The following is a 21125-nucleotide window of genomic DNA, read 5'->3' as shown; positions in this document are numbered from 1 at the left end:
CCACGTTCTGTTTACGTGACAACCCTTACTAGGTGGCTGTGTCGGGTGGTGGAGGGTTTTAACGACACATTTATATATCTACGCGATCATAACCCAAAACAACCTCTATTATGAGCAACAAATAAATTGCCGCGACGTTCCTCGGGGAACAAATTGGTGTTGGTTTTTTTTGTTCGTGCGCCCAATTCAAACGAAATTAAAACGCTTTTCTTTTTCTCCAATCCACGACCGCGGGGGCCGTGCGCCACACTTCACCCCGCTCGTCGCTCTCATCATTCTCAATCTTCCTCCCTTTTCGTTCCCGCATCCGCTCCCGCAATACCGATCCATCTCCCCCCTAATGTGCCCATTCGCTAACGATAAAAAAACAACCTCGGTTCTTTCAGTCAAAACGCTCGGCACGAGTACTTTCGCGAGCGGTATCGGGCTGACGGTTGTTTGCAGAGCCCTCGCAATCACCTGTTACGCGGTTATCATGAATTACTTTCTGTCAACCTCCAGTGCATCCCTCCCTTTGTGTACACATTCTAGCATTGGGTGAAGCACTTCTTCCCCCTTCTCTTCCCCCTTCAAACAGCCGTCGATCCTCTCTTGCTGGCATTCCATCCACACCGTCTCTACCATCTCGGTGGCGAGATGTTAACTGCCTCGCCTGGTATACAGGAGTTCGTGGCATCGTTGCGGACCCTGACGCCTGCTGTATATTTTATTGAGTCTTCGTGTCTCTCTCCCCCCGTGGTCGCGTGGATTTTTCTCCACGTCCTCCAGTTACCCCCCCACCCCGCCACATTTAGAAACGTGCGTTTCAGAGTATTTGGCTGCGATAAATGTCCACGTGACAAGCCGCTTCGTTGAGCTGTCATTTGTGGCCAGGTCGCTTCTGAAAAAAGAGCTAGAGAGCTCAGTGGGCCTTGCCAGGTAAAATAAAACATGTCTTTTTCTTAATCTTCCGATTTCTCTTACCACCTCACTCGAGCATGCTACGTCCAAAATTATAATCCCCAACTTCTCTTCCCCATCTCCAGTTCCTTAAACTCATGCAGCTCCATAATCTCTCTCTCTCTCTGCATATTCTCTTTATATCGTTGAATTATATTCACTATGTAACACGATTTTTGTTCCTGGGTAGTAAGTGTTATTTTATAATTGCTTATGCCTCAAAAGTACAGAAAATGGCTATTATTGCCGACAAACTTTGCTTTTGTGACCAGGACTTTGTGAAGGAATGACACAAATGTACACCGCGTTTTCTCGTTGAAAATAGGTACATTTCAAAATATCACTGTTCTGGTCACAAAAGCAAAGTTTGTGGGGAATAATAGCCATTTTCTGTACTTTTGAGGCATAAGCAATTACGAAATAACACTTACTACCCAGGAACAAAAACATTTTTGTTATAGAGTAATTATGCCAGAAGTTCCACATCTACTGACTTACGTGCTAACTTAAGGATAAACTATTTTTATTTTATACTCTTTGGTTCTTTCGGTAAAGTCACGTAGGTAGAAAAATTATATAAAACAAAAAATAACATATCACGTTTCGATCGCAACACAAGCGGTCGTCCTCAGGCGGAAAAAATCATCCAGCGGTGGAACTGCTGAACCAACCGTGACTCAACCGAAAGAACCAGAGTCTGGATTCCCGCAGTCACGAAAGCTTCAAATCAAGATCTTTTTATTTTACCAGGTAAGGACCCCACTGCACTCTTGATCTCGTTTACACGAGCGGCATGGCCACAAACCACAGCTCAACGAAGTGGCTTATCACGTGGACATTTATTGCTGCCTATTTATCCAGAGAACCACGCTGAAGTTGGGACTCTTTTTATCAGGAGGGTCCAGACAGAATTTGCTGTTTGATTTGAAGATGTTCTCAGCCAATGAACGAGTTGTTTATACCACGTAAAAAGGAACCGAGAGCACCCAGAGAAAGGCCACGTGCGGAAGGGGGCACATTTTCGCAAAATCACTCAGAAATAATAATGCCCTTCAATTACCAAGGAATGCATGACTCCCAAAACTCAAGTTTTCAGGGTATTAGGCACATTTTTTTTATATTGTAACGTGTGCGCCGTGAGAGGAGAAATATTAAGTTGCCTGGAGATGACCCAGGAAACCACGAGGAGCCATCAAAGGTTGGCACGGAAAGATTCACAAATCTCTCGCGGTTACCGCCACCTCCGAGGCCAAGTATAGAGCTGGATCAGAGAAGTCGTCACAACATTGGACTCGTGCCCGTCCACTCGCTGACCGCGGGGCTCGACACACACACAGCACACTCTTAGGTCCCCCCCATACACGATGAGGCGCCTCTTAACCAGATATATTATTGATCTTTTTTTTTAAGTGAACGTGCCCATGATAATTGGGATGTCCACACAGATGGGGATATCATCGGAGAAACCGCTTTGATAGACGTGTCGGAACTGCGTACACCTCCCCGCATGAGCGAAGACGCCTCGATGGGAGTCGGATCCACAGATAGATCCTGGCCGGACTGGTGTTTGGTTGGTTCCGGTGTGACTTGGTGCTCGTGTTGTTGATGCAGCCGTGATTATATTTGCTCGTGTGCGGCGATGGCAGATGGTGCGATTTATGCTTTCATTTTTTATGGCACCGTCGTTCAAGCAAATTGCCTCTCACGGTCGACGAGGCAACGAGTCGGAAGGCAGCAGCCAGCAGACAAAGTAGGCGCCAACAAAAATCTGCAGTCCTTCATGTATTCGCAACGTTTTCAGCCAATGAATGTTTGTACGTCTGGCAAGAAACCGGAGCACCCGGAAAAAAACTCACAAGTGCAAGGGAACAACACACTATCCCACACAAAAAGGGGCAGGCGAGTCCACACACACACACTGCTGTACCCGGGGTCTTCCGTCAAGCCAGCGTATGGGAATCTCGATGTCCACGGGGAATTTCACATTTTGTGCAATCCATCAACCCTCGCCTCCAGTGCTGGATTTCCAGGCATGGGTGGCCACCGCTGATCGTTGCTGGTGCGACTAATTGGGCGGTTCTGCTGATTGGTGCGAACGTGACTACGATTGTATTTATGTATATAGGACTTTTCTCGACGTTCAAATCGGGAGGTGCGTGGAGGGGGGGGCACTACACACAAAAATCAGTTCTAAAGAAATGAGTTTTCGATTGAGACTAGTGTTGATGCGACTGGTGCTAGTTTGACGATGATTGGTTGTCCAGGCGTGATAGATGTTCACTGGCAACCGTTAACCCTTTCTCGTTCCGAGACACCTGCAAGTTGCAGGGTGTGGGGGTCCCGTTCACCTCAGAATGTCGGAGCGTGCGAGCACCTCGGCAATAAAAATCCTAGTCAGAGTAGCGCCGTTGTTTTTAAAAAACATTGTACTCACCGCAGAAAACTGTAGCGACACGACCACACTTTGATAGCTGGCGCCAAACTGTGCCACACGCCCTCCCGAATGGCCTTGTGGGAGTCTCGATACCAACAGTTATTTTATATTTTATTCCAGATTCCTTTTGATGAAATACACGTATGTACAAGTGTACATCATCGGAAAGGAAAAAGATTAAAGATGCAAACAAAACAGCTTACCTTGAATACCTCTACTTGGGCTGTTTCCTGGGCGTTCGCAAGAGTTTGTGGGAAATTAATGAGGAAAATACTTTAGGGGCCAGTGTTACTACACAATTGTGAATGTCACTGCTGTGATGTACCCGTGTTGCTGGACTGGCCAACACGGAAGTGTTCTTCAGAAACTGAATTGAGCAGCGCAATTTCTCGCATGTACAGACTTCCCCCTCCCAGCAGGTTGGGGGGGCGAAACGTCGGACAACCGTGCCGAACAACATGCGGCGTGCCACAATCCGCGCAAAAAAAAACGTGCACTAGTCGCAAGACGAGTGTTACGTTGGCTTTTTTTGGAGGGTTTGCAGACAATTAGGAGAAAAGGCCACAATCTTCTTCGCAACGACAGGGCGCAGTGCGACAGGCGAGTTGGCGGGGATGACCTTGAAACGAGGGGTGGAAAGAATAAAAGCCAAATGCAACTCTGCATTTATGCCCACCCGATGCAATTTGCCCGACGACGCGATTTCACTACGCTCGGCAACATGGGGTTGTGAGAAAATGAGATTTATTTTGAATTTTTAACCACTACTGGCATTTCAATGGAGAAGTGTCACAATTTCAACATTTTACTAAGTAGCATTTTCAAACAAGAAACAAAACTTATTTCACTTTTCAACCCACGTAACGGTATTTGTTTAAAAAAAACCTCTGGAGCTATTTCAAGTTCCTTTTTCAAAACAGTGAAGGTGAAAAAACATTGCTGGAATCTTATCCGGTACACTCAGAAAAACCCCACTGACAAAAAAACCCACACCAAGCCAACGGTTGATTATTTCTCTCTCTTGCAATTCACCATTAAAATTCCAAAGGCGAAGGTCCAGCAAGACACTCGCACAGAGGCTCCTTCAGAGCAGTAACTCTATCAGATGGGAGCAATACATTTGCCGGCTAATATTCACAAGCGCAACGGACCGATTGATTCGTGAAACGTTATCAGCGCCTTAAACAAGCGAGGCTTCAACTCCGTCCCCCCGCCCCCCTCCCCATCCTTTCAAGTAACACGAGATTAAGAAAGAAAAGATTCACTTTGGGGAGAAGACCTGTCCGTTTTCGTCAACGCTAATAAAGAAAAACATTATACGGCTCGTCATCGTTGTTCAGCCGAGCTGCAACTCCCCCCCCCCCGCCCCCCCAGGAAAAACACCGTTTCGACTCGCGCGCACACGTTTACACACGCCGGCCAAATCCCACACCGAAGCCCTCGCGTAATTCCCACCACCGATGCCGCTGGGTATCGTTGAGCGCACGCCGGTGCGGGCCGTCGCAGTCCGGAGCGTGGGCTCGCGGACCGCCGGCGGAGTTCGGCGAGGATCATCCGGCGGTGGGGGACGACGCAGGCGGTCGCGGTGAGCTCACCGGCGCAGGCGGTCGCGGTGAGCTCACCGGCGCAGGCGGTCGCGGTGAGCTCACCGGCGCGGGCAGTCGCGGTGAGCTCACCGGCGCGGCCCCCCGCGGCCCCTTCCCCTGCCGCCCCGACCTCGGCCTCGACCCCGACCCCGGCCGCGGCCGACGGCTGCACACCCGAAAACACACGCACGAGCAGGCAGGCAGATCGGCAAAGAAATTGGTTAGAAACAGGTTGAGAGGTGCACGCAAACTTGCGCACACAAGGACACATTAGAAGAAATGCATGGCCGCACATGTGCACAGACACAAAGAAAAATATCCTCCATATAGCCTGTAACAGACTGTTGGGGCAAATGCTGTTAGCTCGCACCTATGAAGGCTGACACGGCACATGAGGGGGTGGGGGGCCAGCACCACACCTGGCTGCCTTTGTCTCCCTAGTGGCGATGTTTTTACACGTCACACTAGGTACTAATTTGAGGCCGAGTCGAACTAGGGGAGGCCCAGGACAGGTTCAGATAATCGTTACTGGTGTTGGCCGTGAGGACGAATCGAACCTGGGTTACCGGGTTCGTAGCACAGTGTAGCGCTAGCCACTACACTCCCACTCCCTACATTCACACACACACACACACGCATAAACAAGGACACATGTACACACAACTGTAGAGATAAGCAAACACATGGCACACATACACAAACAGGGACACACAAACGTGTGTGCAAATAGATACAACCACAAAGACACGAAATAAACAACAGATTCAAATAGCCGCGTGCACGCGGAACCCAAACCAACACATGGGCGCGAGTGTGCGCGCAACAAAGACAAAAATCACCGGCAAGCACACACACAGACAACCGCATGACACATGATACACACCCACACGACAACACGCAGCGGTTAAAGGAGGCAGGGCAGCAAGACGTGCACAGGCAGGAAGGGCAAGAGAGCGCCAGGTCTGCCCATTGATTGAAGCGCACGTGCCACGTTTGCCAAGCCCTGCTATTCCCTAGGCTTCACCGCTAAATTTTCGCCTGCCGAGTCTTTAAGGTCATCTTTAAGAGTTCCCAGTGGGGGATGCTCTCTAGTTTGTGCCCAAGCCCCCCACCCTCCCACCGAAACGCACCAGCCCTGCACAAGCTGCATGGTCTGAAGTGGCACGCGGTCATTTACATCGCGGTAATCTGCAGACGGGAGCAGTAGAATCGGCAAGTGAGTGCGCCAGGGGCTGGGTGGAAGTCGTTGCGTCGCAGGATCGCGAGAGATGGCATCTGCCGGAGGCCATGAGTTGGTACCGATGAGTAGGAGAGCCTCCGAGATCGTGCCAGTGTGCATGTTTCCGTGCACTGGTGCCCGCACGTTAACACCCGACGCTAGTACCCATACATCAATACCTCCTGTTCACGACCTTGGCGAGAGGCAGTATACGAGTGCCCGTATGCGACTTCCTGTCCCGCTGGCAGCAGTCCACGATGCCTCCCTCCATCCCTCTGACCCTGCTGACTGCTCGCCGACTGCCCTTGCTGCAAACCGAGGCTCAAGACCCTCCTCTCATACTGTCTGTCTCTACGACTGTCTCTGCTATTCAATAAATAAACCATACACAGTAGGGATACACTACATACTGTTTATTAAATCAAACATATTTTTGGTATATACCTCCCCTTGTTGTCCTCCCACCCCCACCACCCCACTGCCGTGGTCCACTCCTCTCACTACCGCAGTGTTTACCATTCCCATCAACTGTAGTCATCGATTCCTCCCCACCCATGGCAAAGACTCGGGATCTACCACTCAAGACTGCAGATGACAACAATACCCTCACCCGAGTCACTTTCTTTCTGCTCCTTCCCTCTCACACTGCACCAATCTGGAATTCCCTCCTCTCATATCCCCCCCCCCCCAAAGCTCTTATAACAACCTCGTTCAATGCAAGGAACACGTTACAATCCTCTGTCGATTGCAACGTCAAAGGTAACGCCGTTTTTTTGCTGACAGCTTAAGGTTTTTTGGGCCCGTGCTTTTTAACCGTTTTCAAAAAACAAAGACACTGAAGCACCGTATTCCCTCGTCGTCACTCGCGGGGACTTGCCATCCGTGATGTTGGCTATCCGCGAATCGCATCTGTAACTCTATACCACGACTACTGCATCAAGAGAAAGTGATGCGTGAAAGTGATGCATTAAAGTGTTAGGTGAAAGTGATGAGATAAAGAGGAGTTAATTTACATGTATTTAAGAGCTATTCGTAGGCCCATATCATTAGCCGTGAAATATGATATTCACAAGCATCTCCGGAACGTGACCCTCGCGAATAACGGGAAAATACTGTATTTTAATTTTACCAGGTAAGGCCCACCGAGCTAAATGGCAATTATTTTTACGTGGAACTTTATAGCAGCATAAACTCTCTAAACGCATGTTGATTATAAATGTGGAGGGAAAAACGGGAAGACTCGGACATAAATCCACGCGATCACGCGGAGAGGGAGAGACGTAAACACGTCACGTCCCGCCGTTTCCGCACCGCGTCGTGAGCCACGGTTGCTTCGAGGCGAGATGTTAACTACCTCGCCTGGTATACAGGTCATGGATTCGATCCCAACCCTGACGCCTGTTGTATGTGCATGTGCTCCCTGTGGTTGCGTGGATTGTTTTCCGGGTACCTCCGGTTTTTCCCTCCACATTTGGAATCAATATGCCTTTCGAGTAGGCATGTACATATGTATGTAGAACTTCTTTCGCACTGTACGTAGCCGCCAACCATGCTAATCAGAAGTGCAGGGGAAGGACAACAAACTATGGGTCTCTGCTAGAGTTTATGGGTCTCTGTGCGAGTCCATGGGTCTCTGTGCGAGTCCATGGGTCTCTGTGCGAGTCCATGGGTCTCTGTGCGAGTCCATGGGTCTCTGTACGAGTCCATGGGTCTCTGTGCGAGTCCATGGGTCTCTGTGCGAGTCCATGGGTCTTTGTGCGAGTCTATGATGTACGTATGTACAATAAACTTCTTACGCGCCATACGTAGCCGCTAACCGCGAGGCAAGTCGCCGTGCAAGTCGTACCAGCTTCCCTCTTGCGCGCCTTCGCCTTGGGGCCGTCGTCGACGAGCAGCGTGTCGAGCGGCAGGCTGTCGGGCAAGATGTAGTAGCGGATGTTGTTGCCGCGGATGCTCAGCGAGTCCAGTGTCACCGGCTCGCGGTTCTTCACCGTCAGCTTGACGGCCTTCAGGTGCGTGTTCATGCTGATGTCCACGCCTGCAACCGCACGCACAAAGATTCCCCCATGTAGCCTTAACAAAATGCAACTATGAAGGCCGGCATGGCACACGAGGGGGTAGGTGGTCAGCACCACCCCCGGCCGCCTTTGTATCCCAGTCGCAATATTTACACACGGCACTAGGCACTTGAGGCCGGGTTGACCTAGGGGAGGCCCAGGACCGGTTCAGATGCTGTCCGTCAGTGGGTATTGAGCTCGGGTCCCCAGGTTTGTAGCGCAGCACGCGCTACAAACCACGGGCGCGCGCACACACACGTACACACGTGCACACGGGGACAGAGTTGAGGCTGTGTTTCTCAAATGGCAAGTCCTCGTGAACGTGGCTTAATTTCAGCCAGATCTGTCTGGGTCGGCGATGCAGACAATATTTTCGCACCCGGTATACGGCATCCAGTACATCTTCTCTCGCTGTGGCTTTGACTACTAGTTGCGTGCCACCTACTCCAGTTCATCAGCGACCTGGAACATTTTTTTCCCGCACCTGGCACACCAGGGTCAGTATTAACCTCCTCTCGCTATAGCCGAGGCTAATAATGACCCATCTACCCCAGTCTATGGGTTACTGGGACATCAATCGGCGAGGAATTAACGCCTGACCGTGCGTGACACAGCATGGCATGATTTTCCATCCTTGTTCATTTTGTCGTACAAACACAAATGAAGTTATGCCACTGCACGCGCTCGATGATTGCTCAACATCTCACAGCACCGATCAAAATTAAGATGCCGTGTGTGTGTGTGTGTAAACGTACGCGTCCCATGCACTGCAAGAGCGATCTTATTTTGAATTGTGAAAAAGGGTCATTGCCCAAAACATCGCCTCCTATTATTTTAAGGCCACAGAGTGTTATCAACAAATGTGCTCGAGTTTTTGTTTTATACCTGTGCTTGTTGCAATACCGCCAATACAACGGTATTACCGAATGTTACAATTCAAATTTGCGCTCTGTACAGGTGTACGTACATGCGACACGTTTAGCAATCATCAGGCGTGTGCAGCAGTCGATTGTTGCGCGATGCGATGCGTATAAAACTGCGAGCTTAAGGAGGATGAATAAAATAAAAAAATCCATGCATCGCTTCACCCCTAAATCTGTAGTCCATGCTCCGGCTACCGACAGGCGTGAAAATCAATGCTACTTAACTGCAATGCAGCCCATCTTGCACATCTTGCAATTCTCACAATGTAGCCAATGAACATGAGACAGGATACTGTCACTCTTACAGCAATTCACAAACACCCGTGGCATCCCAACCTTCCCAGTCACGATGAAGTATGCCAATCCCTGTTACCTCCCCCATCTCTTAGATTCTCCACCTTCGAAATGAAATAATGTTAAAAGCCGCCTCTTCCCCACGACCTCATTATGCGTCCTCCTTTGTGTACAACATTTTGAGATGCAGTCATATTCTGGGGCGCTGCAGTGGTGAGATGTTAACTACCTCGCCTGGTATGCAGGTCTTGGGTTCGATCCCAAACGGGACGCATGGTATATTTTAAGTTTGCATGTCCTCCCTGTGGTCGGTGGATTTTTTCCCCCGGTCCTCCAGTTTATCCCCTCCACATTGAGAAACTTGCGTTAAGAGTATTTTCCTGCTATAAATTTCCACATAAGCCACTTTGTTGAGCCGTCATTTGTGGCCAGGTCACCCCTGAAAGAGCTATAAAGCTTAGTGGGCCTTATCTGGTAGTATAGTTTGTTTAGCGATGCTTCATAATTCCTGAATGTCGTGTATGATTAACTGTGAACACTCGCGTTTAGCCAAGTGGTCATATGCCACTGCGAGACGGTCAAAACATGCAAACTATTCACACGGCCCTTTCTCAGGCGGTTGGGGCCCAGGAAAAAGTTCAGATATCATTCGCCAATGACGTTAGGCATGACTGTGAAACGAACCCGAGCTGCCTGGCTCATAGTGCAGTGCGCGAGGTACCGCGCCACCGCTCCATTCAAAACGTGAGCCCGTTCGTAATTGGGAGGGGGGAACTGGAGGGGTGGTGCGTCAAATATTTCCGTGTGCCAACGCCGCTCTCGCAAAAGGTTAACGCTGCTTCACCGCCACCCACGTGTGCGCACGCACGCCTCTCTCAGTTCATTGTTTATAGAGTTGCCCGGGGAGAGCGACATCTTTTCTCTACGGTTCAATAGCTCAGAGTTAAAAAGCCTGTAAGAGCACATGGCTGCTGGCCACGTGGCCTCCGCACGGTGCGAGAAGCTCTGCAGAGCCAGGAGGCAATTAAAATAGGGAGCGTGTCACTTATCCGCCGCCTCATTGCGCAATTGCGATTTTTTTTCAGAGGGCGCGGGGGCCGTAAAAGATTTCAATCATTGCGGGGCGTTTATGAACGCTCGCACGTAATTAATGCACATTTAAGCCTCTCCGTCACTTTTACTCGGCAATTAACGAGTCACATTCCCATTCGCAGCGAGTGCCGTGTACGCAGGCGGGCGGCAAGTGTGAGTGGGGGCGGGGGGGCATAAATGGGGGAGATGCTTAAAAAAAACTGTGCTGTGTCGTGAGTTCCATTTCGCCTGGTTGGGGACGCCTTTGTTGGGCTCTCGAGCGTTTGGCATTTCTGCTGAATCCAAAGAATCTGATGAACAGCAATTCCCAAACGCGGCTCATAAAAGCCGGCGAAAGATGCACAGCGGGTCCAAAAGACAGCTTCAAGGCCCATCAGCAGAAAACAGCTGATCGCACACGAAACAGCGTCATTTGCACTACAGATAGAAACCGGCTGAAAATCCTTGATTGAATTTTTTCTGAAGACGCGAGGAAAATTCTCGCAAATCTCACCCACCCCCCCGCCCAAAAAGAAGGACGTGGCAAGCGCAGTGGCAGCGGCGACGACGGAAAAGGACAGGAATTCGCCGTGGCCTTTCACGCGACAGGGCGGAGAGATGTCCCACATTACAACGGACGTGCCGACTGATGATTAATGTGGTTCCGCCGCTTCAAAGAAGCAAGCGGTATTGAAAACCTCTTTCCAGACACGGCTGTGTGAAAACAAAAGGCCAACTTAATCCGCCCGGTGTCACGGCCAAGGTTGTCATTTCACAGCCGGTGCAGGGCTAAGCCTGCGGCCGATGGCGCTCGCCTGTTATCGCGAGGCGCCGACTGCAGGGCCCCTTGCCTGTCGCTGCTTGCGCAGGGAGGTGGGGGTGGGCGTGCGTCACGGCGTAGCAAATGTCGCGCGGACGTTAGCTTACGGTGGTGTGCATGGCGGGGAAAGGAATTAATGCGCAGATTTACAAAATAACTGGTGCTTGCTTCTTTTTTACCATCTCTCTGCAGCACGTTCTCGGTTCTGCGCGTTTAATATTTCATTTCGTCTTCTTTGCCCCAATTATATTTCAATTGTGCCACCATTGTCAGGTCATTAGTCTAAGAAATTTCCATTTCGAACACTCGCCGACTGCATCAACGAAGGGTGACCTACTTCTGAAATCCCTTCAATCGGTCTCTTATCCTGTAGGTTTCTTATCCATACAAGGTGGTGCATGTTTTATCCGAGGACCAACCCCAAATGGTTGTTCCTATAATCTTGTGTAGATCCAGAATAAGGTCAAAATAAAATAAAATTATACAGTCATTGGTTACCGGGCTAAGTGAGAGGCTGGTTTAATCACACAATGCAAAATAATCATTAACACTGCCGTGGAGAATGTAAGAAACAAAATAATTAAGCAGATATTAGAGGCCTCCTCATTTCACACATCTGTCCCTGCATATCATCATCGGCAGTTGAAAACTGGATTCGAACCCAGGACACGAGTGGTGTTTGACTCAGGTTGCCTGTCTGGCCATTATAGCCCTCAGCCACCTCAAGGGAGCAGGCTTTCCTGGGGGTCATGTGTAATGGCACACAGTATGGGCACACGGGGCCAGAGGAAGTATATTGTTATTTAGAAACCGTGCACGTGTTTACTTTTTTACAAGGTCGCCGGGAGAGTACTTTGGTTCGTCTCGTCTCGCGATGCCCTATTAATAATTACACGAGCACCACAACTTTAAAAATGTAGAAATGAAAATTTACAAGCGAAAGCAGCGGACAATAAATGATTCAAAATAACTTATTTTCCAGTGCCAAATTTCATAAAAGCAGCGAATAAAACACGCAAATTCACTCTTTCATTTACACGTGCACGGAATCCAATTACGTAAATGAAATGTCAGAGGTTCAAATAAAAAAAGTATCGACGTCTTAATACGCGGAGCACTCAACTACCCGAAAGCACCACTTCAGATGACATTAAATATTAGCACCGGCCAAAGAATGTTGCACTCGCTGTGTTTTTATATTCCAGTCACGCAATCGCAAATGGCTGTATGTTAGACCGTACACCGGCCACATATTTTGTTTACGCACAGCAGTTAATATCACGAGCCTGCATGACGATAAACAGTGCAGAGGTAAGAAAACTTGCCCGTGTGTAAATCCCAAAGTTTACAAGAGGACTTTCCCGCAGTCGGATATGGACAGCAAATGTCAAAACTGGCTGCCACTTTCATAAAAGTGCAAAATTCTGAAGCAATATTGAGAGCCTTTATAACCGTGACTAATACTAAAGTGTGGCTGACATCAGACCTTGGAAATGACTAGTGGACTACATCAAGATGCATCACTTTTTTTTGTGAAAAATATAAGCGTAGCAGGGTGTATGTGCTCCTGATCGCCAAATTTCCAGGGTTCCTGACTCAACATTCACAGAAGCAATGTCGCACCAATGCCAATACTATTCTGCAGAATCGTCCGTCACCTGTTTCTCAACAACATCGTGTCTCTGTCTTATACAACAGTCTGTGGCATCGCTCAAATGCACCCCCATGGTCTCTCACTTTCTGCCATCACTGCATTCCATCTCACACAACCTTTCACTTCTGCACGACGAATTATCACTCCACGTCCAACACAGCTGCGCTGTGGTCTAAGCCATTCTACCCCTTTCTTCCTCCCACTTTCTCACCCAACTTTTTTCAAGCAAACATATCTCCGTTTTTTCCCTATGCATATACTCTCATGATATTAAACAAGCCCTTTCCCAAGTCACTGATCTACCTCCGACTGTTAATGTAAATTGTCCACATTTCTTCGGGATGCATTATGATTTATTAAAAAAAAAAACCAGTTTTTTTTCTCCAGGTTGTATTGTCTTGTTTGTCTAGTCCAGGGGTCGGCAACCTGCGGCTCCGGAGCCGCATGCGGCTCTTTTGAACCTTGACCGCGGCTCCGGGGCGGATGCTAGCGAGGGGAGGAGGCGCACTGTGACACCTGCTCTGGCGTTGCCGCTGCTGACAGGTCGCCGCTCCGCTCCACACTGCCCGCCCGGTGACAGGCAATAACGTTGCCGTTGCTTTGTCACATGTTTGGAAGAAGTAAAAACCTTCCTGGGCAGCAAAGAGCTCACCTTTGCTGAGCTGGAACAGCCAGAGTGGCTGGAAAAATTACATTTTATGGTAGACATGACAGCACATCTAAACACGCTAAATACAACCCTTCAGGGGAAAGGAGGCACAGCCCTGCACATGCTGGAGGAGGTTTTGGCATTCGAGCGCAAGTTGACAGTGTTTGTCAAAGATTTACAGAGAGGTACACTATCTCACTTTCCCTCTTTGAGAGAGTTCAAACAAAGTCATGATACGATAAATTTGGAATATTTCAAGTCTGCAATCACCACAATGCAAAGTTCGTTTGGGAAACGATTCTGTGAGTTCAGAGAGGAAAAAACGACATTATCCTTCCCTGTCACTCCCCTGGCGATCGATCCATCCCTATTGAATATGACTGCATTTGCAGGTGTAAGTCAACCTGATCTTGAGATGGAACTGGCCGATATAGCCGACAAAGATATATGGGTGTCCAAGTTCAAATGCTTGACCGCTACTCTTGAGGATGTTGCCCGTCAGAAGGCCATTCTGGCTCAGAATCATAAATGGAGTGATATTGAAAACCTTCCCAAACAGGACAAACTTGTATTCGAAACATGGAATGCCATCCCCAACACTTATATAAACATGAAAAAGTATGCATTTGGAGTCCTGTCGATCTTCGGCTCCACATATGTATGTGAGCAGGTCTTCTCCAACATGAACTATATTAAAAACAAACATCAATCACGCCTCACAGATGACAGCTTGCAAGCCTGTGTGAAAATGAAGGTGACGTCTTACAGCCCTGATGTGCAGACACTGTGCACTGAGGTTCAGGAGCAAAAATCCCATTAACCAGGTAATTTAGCTATTAATTTGCAAAAATATATTTTACATTGTTAAGTGAAAAAGTCCTTTTTTTATTCAGATTGACAGCTGACTGCACGATCCTGTATATAGCAATAAGGTAAGAAACAATATATGCAGTGTTATATTTGTTTTAAATGTTGCAATGGTTTTGCGGCTCCCAGTTTATTTTTTCCTTCGGAAACGGGTCCAAGTGGCTCTTTATGTCTTAAAGGTTGCAGACCCCTGGTCTAGTCCAAGGAAAACAAGTGAATATATAAACTGCATTTATGGAAAATTATTAATTCTTACACATACACACAGTGGATGCATCGTGATAAGAATCTTACTGAATTTAAATTCCCCAGCCCCAACACTTTTGGCATTTAAAGGGTACATTTTTTAAAATCGTATTAAATTTTTAGCGTTCGTAACAACCGCTTTGTGCACCGAGTGTGGCCGAGCGGGAGAATAACCAAGTGCAGGCATTCAGTTTATCACGTAGTAGGCTTTTGCGACCAATATCATCCATAAGAAGTTTTTTTGGGTTGGATCGCGTATATATAAATGTGTTGTTAAACCCGCCACCACCCGACACAGCCAATTAGTAAGGATTGTCACGTTAACAGAACATGCCAATTCGTTACTAGTACATCACATCGTTGTGTTGAAGAGTAAATCCACAACTGGTTTTCATTCATTGACATTCACCGGTTTCCTCTATCCAACAGCCTCTCTCTTATAATATAAATATGCTCAGCGTTTCTGTCAGGGCTGTGTGAATACATGGTGCATTTGAATGCCATTTAGTCACGTGACAACCCATTATAGGTTAGATGTTTAAAAAATGTACAGTTCCTTTGTCAATCCATTGCTGAATGAAGGCTTTACCACGCTGCTATTGGTCATGGGGCTTATTTGACAATATTTCACCATGCTAGTTGGTTAACCTGATAATAGATTTTTTGCATGTGATTATCAATAACACTAAAATACCAAAATTAACAACTCTCATATTCTTGGTTCTTTCGGTAAAGTCACGTAGAAGGGAAATAATAAAAATAAAACAATACAATTCTCACGACGTTTCGATTGCAACACAAGCAATCATCATCAGGTGTGAAAACCACAGCAAGAAAATGTTCTTGCTGTATTTACAGCTTTATTATTTCCCTTCTATGTGACTTTATCGAAAGAACCAATAATGTGAATCCCTGCAGTCACGAAAGCTTTAAATCGAAATTTAACAACTCTCGTTTCACTACTTTGTGGTTTTATAAAGCATTATTGTTATTACTCGCCTGTGACCGTGCCATGCACCTGGGTACCGTTCTTCAGCTCAATGGTCACCGTCTCGTGGCTCAGCTTCATGAGGAACCTGCGGGTGACATTGCAACACCTCGTCAAGCCCACACCACAGCGGCACATCACATCACGCCGACAGATCTTACCACTACCAGCCCTTCCCAACACGTGGCGAGATGTTATCCCCCTCGCCTGGATATACAAGTCGTGGGTTCCATCTCGACCCTGACGCTTGTATATTTGGAGTTTGCATGTTCTCTCTCTGCGTCTTCGTGGTTGCGTGGATCTTTCTCCGCGTCCACAGGTTTTTTCCTCCACATTTAGAAACACACAATTTCATTTAACATGGAGGCTTGCGACCAATATCATCCCTCATAGTTTTTTTGGGTTAGATCGCGTAACTATAAATGTGTCGTTAAACCGGAGGATTTCTCCACAAATCTGGCTTTCGCCTGATGAAGCTAGTTGTAATTACTGTCGAAATGTCGTACTCAGATTGTAAATGGCGTGAATTTGCTCTCCAACACACCGGTGTGCTGTACGAGTAACGAATTGGCACGTTTTTTTTACGTAACAAACCTTACTAATTGGCTGGTTTAACAACACATTTATAGTTACGCGATTTAACCCAAAAACCCAAAATGATATACGATTTAATTATTTGGCTGCTATACATTTCCACAAGCCACTTCGTCAAGCAATCATTTGTGGCTAGGTCCTCACTGAAAAACAGCTAATAGCTCAGTGGGCTTTGCCAAGTAAAATAAAATAAATAGCGGTTATATATATATCACCAAACCAGCACAATAGGGGCCATCCAATTAGAACGTACGTATGGAGGGCGGTTAACCCAAATCCGTACGCTTAGATATGGGGGTCTACTGACTATGTACGTACGCATAGGAAACGGGGGGGGGGGGTGTGAAGCCTCCATAATAATTTGTCTATATTGGCCTTCAAATGAGCCACAGTTCAGTTTCTTCAGCTGTCAGACAAGACGGCGGCCCAGCAGACTGCAGCTAACACTGCTTCAGCCTGACATTGCGCGTGTTGACGAAATTCCTATAATACGTAACTGTTCGATTGGGTTCAGTCGACATTTGGAACCTAGCGGACACTAGGCTACTTTTATTAAGTTACGCAACTCAATTCTTTAATGCAGCCAGCGGTGGACAATCTGTTTGCTTAAACAAGTTAATATTATTCATCCTTGATCGTTTCTGCGCGGATTATCGGCCGTTCTATAGGATGCGGGGGGGGGGGGTGCGTCAGGCGTACGTACGCAGGTGGGGGGGGGGTGTAAAAAGTACACGTGTGTACAGGGAGGGGGGGGGAGGGGTCAAGTTGACAGATTTTTGCGTACGTATTCTTGAGTCTTTCGGTAAAGTCACGTAGAAAGGTTTAATGAAAATAACAACAAATAAAAAAACTACGTTTCTATCGCAACACAAGCGGTCGTCTTCAGGAAAAGGGGGGTTAGCTTCCAAGGCAAATTGTTTATAAGGGTTTGAAATGGGCGTAGCCCAAATGTCAGCAGCCAATGACAATGTAAGTGGTAGGCAGCCAACCCGACGGTGGTTGGTTTTCCACCAATCAAAGGGCTGCCAGGTGAAAAGTAGCATGTTAATGAGAGATTAGCATGTTAATGGTAGATCGCAGAGCCGTAACAAAGTGATCGGCGCGCGAAGTGGCTGTGTGAGTGTGAACCCTTGCGTACGTACTAAATGGATGGCCCCATATAGCGTGCATGAGCATTATACCAGATCAGTATTCCACAACACGCCAGCATCTATGATGAGCGCATAACAATATCCGAACAGCCACCAGTGAAATGTCACATATCACCAACAATCTAACACACACATCAGTATGCCACACAACGTTACAGCACATTCGCACAATATCACGCCAACATATAACCACAACATGTAACACCGCACCAACACCATATACCAAAGTGTCACAGCAACACATGCGGTTAAGGTGGAATCGGGGGTAGGTAACGCACGGCTCGTCACGATTTCACTCATTCTGCCCACAAATCAGTGAGAAGGAATACCACCTCGGGTTTTTTTCGCATCGCAATCGGATCACCCGTCAATAACAACTCACGTTAACCGCCGAGTGCGCAGCTTTTACAATTGTGCAGGTGAAAGTTAATTTGCAATTGTATCGACCAACGTCCATGAACTTTTGAGGCATTCATACAGGTGGGTGCGCACGGCTATTTGCGGGCCCTGAACATAAACAAACATTCACGAACATCGAGGGAGTGCGTTAGGCCTCGGCACAGCGAACGCACGTGGCTTCTAGTAACAGTGGCCCACATTCAGTTCACTTACAACGAGCGGCCCTTAGTTCTAGCCCAGATACGATTATCAACGCACACGTTTGGAGGCTCTCATCCAGAAGTGGATTAATGATTACTTACAGCCAGGAGTCAACTATACCAGGTCTTAATACAATACATCAATGAGAATGACCTATGTACCGCCTGCAATTACAAATAGACGCGTGGTGAGGCCTTCATCCACCAGTGGACTGATCAAGGGCTATACGTGACAACTTGTTTTTTTAAACTCTCATTGATAGGTCAACTCTCGTGCACCCAAATAGTTAACTCGTGGCTCTTAGCAGAGTTAAGTTGACATCACGCTGGCAAAGTTCGCTAATCGCACACGTAGCTACACCACAGCTTGAACGAGCCTCTCCAACGATGGCTCGTGGACTCTTAGCTCAGATATAAAATTGGACAAAGTGAAGCAGCAAACCTCCCGAGGAAGTTAAACGCAACCCCAGACTGGAGTTAAACACAGCGCTCGTAAAATAGTCAAATCCAGGGCCTAAGTCTTCCAGCGACGGCGCAACGCGACAGACGACTGCCTGATAGATTGACGTCGAGCACCCGTTATATGCACGGATTTTATAATAAAAAAGAGCGCAACCTGCTGCTAATTGACGAGACGTCATGTTCGCTCATCAACGCGCGGTTGATTGTCAAGAGCGAGGCCGGTTCGTGAAAATCAAACCGCCGCGCGAATGAATGGAAACCCCCCCGGGTATCGATCTCCAAGACCGTCACTAAACCAGCATCCACTGCCAATTAACCTGCTAAGCACAACACCAATTAGCGACTTAGTTACCACTAGCAGCAGCGACATGAGCGACGCTGGGTAATTCACAATTGAACCTCCCCCCCAGTGTAGAATCCCGCTCGCTTTGGCGACCCCAAACACCGGGGAAACAAAAGCGCGGGGCCGTGGCGCCTTCGGACAAAAACAAGCAAAAACCCCGCGAGGTCCACTTTCAACTCCGAATGGAAGGAGGCGAAGGGACGAGATGGGCCACGCGAGTTTGCTGGGCCATCGCGAAGACGATTCGAACCTCGCGAGCTTCATGATGCCGACGGATGGTGGCAGCGGGGCCCGAGGTGCCTGGAGCTTGGGGCTAGGATAGAGCGGGGCCCTGGCGGGAAGGGCCGGGGTGGGTGGAGGGAGTGGCGGATGTGACGTCAAGGGGGTCGGTGATGGCGGATTTGTACTTCCGGGACAGGATGGTTGCCATGGAGATTTTTAGTGGCAATAAAAAAAAATCGAGAAATGGGACCTTTTTTATGCCAGTGTCAAAGTATGAAAAAAAATGGTTTTACCATTTCTTGGTAATAAAACAGGTGTTAAGATGTTCAAACGCCAAATAGTTGGCGTTTAAACATTTATTTTAAAAAAATAACAGACATTAAGATGTTCAAACATTCAATATTTGGTGTTTGAACATCTATTTGTTTTATTGCCAGAAAGGGTCAAACTTATTATTTTGTCATAAAACTGGAAATGTTTTTGCAGTTCCTGTTTAACACGGTACTAGGCTTTTGCGACCAATACCATCCATAGTACAGGTTTTTTTGGGTTAGATCTCGTAAATATATAAATGTGTCGTTAAACCCGCCACCACCCGACACAGCCAACTAGTAAGGGTTGTCATGTAAACAGAACGTGGCCAATTCGTCACTAGTACAGCACTAACCGGTGTGTCGGAGAGCAAATCCACAACATTAACAATCTGAGAACGACGTTTCGCCAGTAATTACAACCGGCATCATCAGGCGGCAGCCAGAGGTCTGAATCTTTACGTGACGCACCTCACGAATTGGCTGTGTCGGGTGGTGGCGGGTTTAGCCACATTTATATTTACGCGATCTAATCCAAAAAAAACTGTATTATGGAGTTACTTACTGTATTGAAATCTAAACATATTGGTGTGGAAGTTGTAAACATTTGTGAAGAAGCAGTTGATCGATGATATACTTTGTTTAAGTTTCGGTAAGAAGTTATGTAAACGTTAACTCGGGTCTAAATTCGAGATTTAGTGTAAAACAATATCCACGTTTAATGAAATAACGTACCCATTTAACAACAATTCCTGCAATGTAAACATGTTTCGCAGAAATATATCCACATTTCGTATATAAAATATACAATACCTACAATCACCACCGAAAATGGCAGCCTATATGGGTCTTTGTCAGCTAATGAGTCAATCTGTAGTCAATGGGTCTCTGTGTGAGTCTATTGTTCTATGTCTGAGTCTGGGTCACTGTGTGAGTCTGGGTCACTGTGAATCAATGAATGAAGATTGAATGAAGTAAAAAAAATCCACAAGAGTGAAATATGGATTTTGTGAAAATATCAATATTTAGCGAAATCTAAATTTCGTGAAAATACAGTATATACAGATTTATCGGCAAACTTTCAAACTTTGAGGGGGAAAACCCTCAGCAAAAAAATTATCCACGTTCTGACAAAATACATTTGTTTATGTTGACAAAACAAATGTAATAATATGAATAAAACTTCTGCATCGTAAAACAAAATTCGGAATTTTGTGAAAACCATTGCTATTTTTAAAAAAATGAACTCAACACATTCATCAATAATACTGTGGCCTTAATATAATAAAAAATATATATATAATAGACGACGTTTCGGGCAATGGCCCTTCATGTCACGTAATTAGAGAGGTCAGAGAGACAGAGTGGATATTAGGAGTTGGAGACTGCCCATGTTTACACCAAAAGCCTTGATGAGAATTAAAAAAAAAATTTAAATATTGACATGTGAATTTACATCATCAGATATTGACTGACAGCCAAATCTTTCAATGATCACAAAGTATTTACTCATAAATAAACAAATGTATATTAGATGTGAAATCTTCAAATGTTTCTGACACATTGCATTGTGGGAAGATTTGTTCTAATGAGAGCAAGGCACGAGCCACTTAACAATGCATCCCTGGGCCCAAATCACAGTTCCAGGAAGATACATCTGAGAAGTGAATGTTAAAAGTACACGGACTGCATACTA

At 47.0% G+C, this 21125-nt stretch overlaps 1 protein-coding gene across 1 annotated transcript; it reads right to left on the bottom strand.

Annotated features, from left to right (window-relative positions):
• Nucleotides 1-4100: 4100 nt before the first annotated feature.
• Nucleotides 4101-19278, bottom strand: SNRPD1 (small nuclear ribonucleoprotein D1 polypeptide). The gene is made up of 4 exons (XM_078606808.1): nt 19147-19278; nt 15759-15835; nt 8025-8216; nt 4101-5125 (listed from the first exon to the last, which is right to left on the bottom strand). The coding sequence occupies exons 1-4, from the start codon at nt 19158-19160 to the stop codon at nt 5046-5048; spliced, it is 363 nt and encodes a 120-aa protein (XP_078462934.1). The 5' UTR covers nt 19161-19278; the 3' UTR covers nt 4101-5045.
• Between the last annotated feature and the right edge of the window lie 1847 nt (nt 19279-21125).

This window comes from Lampetra planeri, chromosome 26 (genome assembly GCF_965212315.1).
Source record: "Lampetra planeri chromosome 26, kcLamPlan1.2.h2, whole genome shotgun sequence".
NCBI lineage: Eukaryota > Metazoa > Chordata > Hyperoartia > Petromyzontiformes > Petromyzontidae > Lampetra > Lampetra planeri.
This window is presented reverse-complemented; position numbering and strand designations above follow the sequence as displayed.

Coding starts and splice junctions, on each gene's coding strand:
- SNRPD1 (XM_078606808.1), bottom strand. Junction 8,217..15,758: donor GGTGCATGGCACGGTCACAG/GCGAGTAATAAC, acceptor GTGCGGTTGCAG/GCGTGGACATCAGCATGAAC. Junction 5,126..8,024: donor GGCGCGCAAGAGGGAAGCTG/GTACGACTTGCA, acceptor TCGGGTGTGCAG/CCGTCGGCCGCGGCCGGGGT.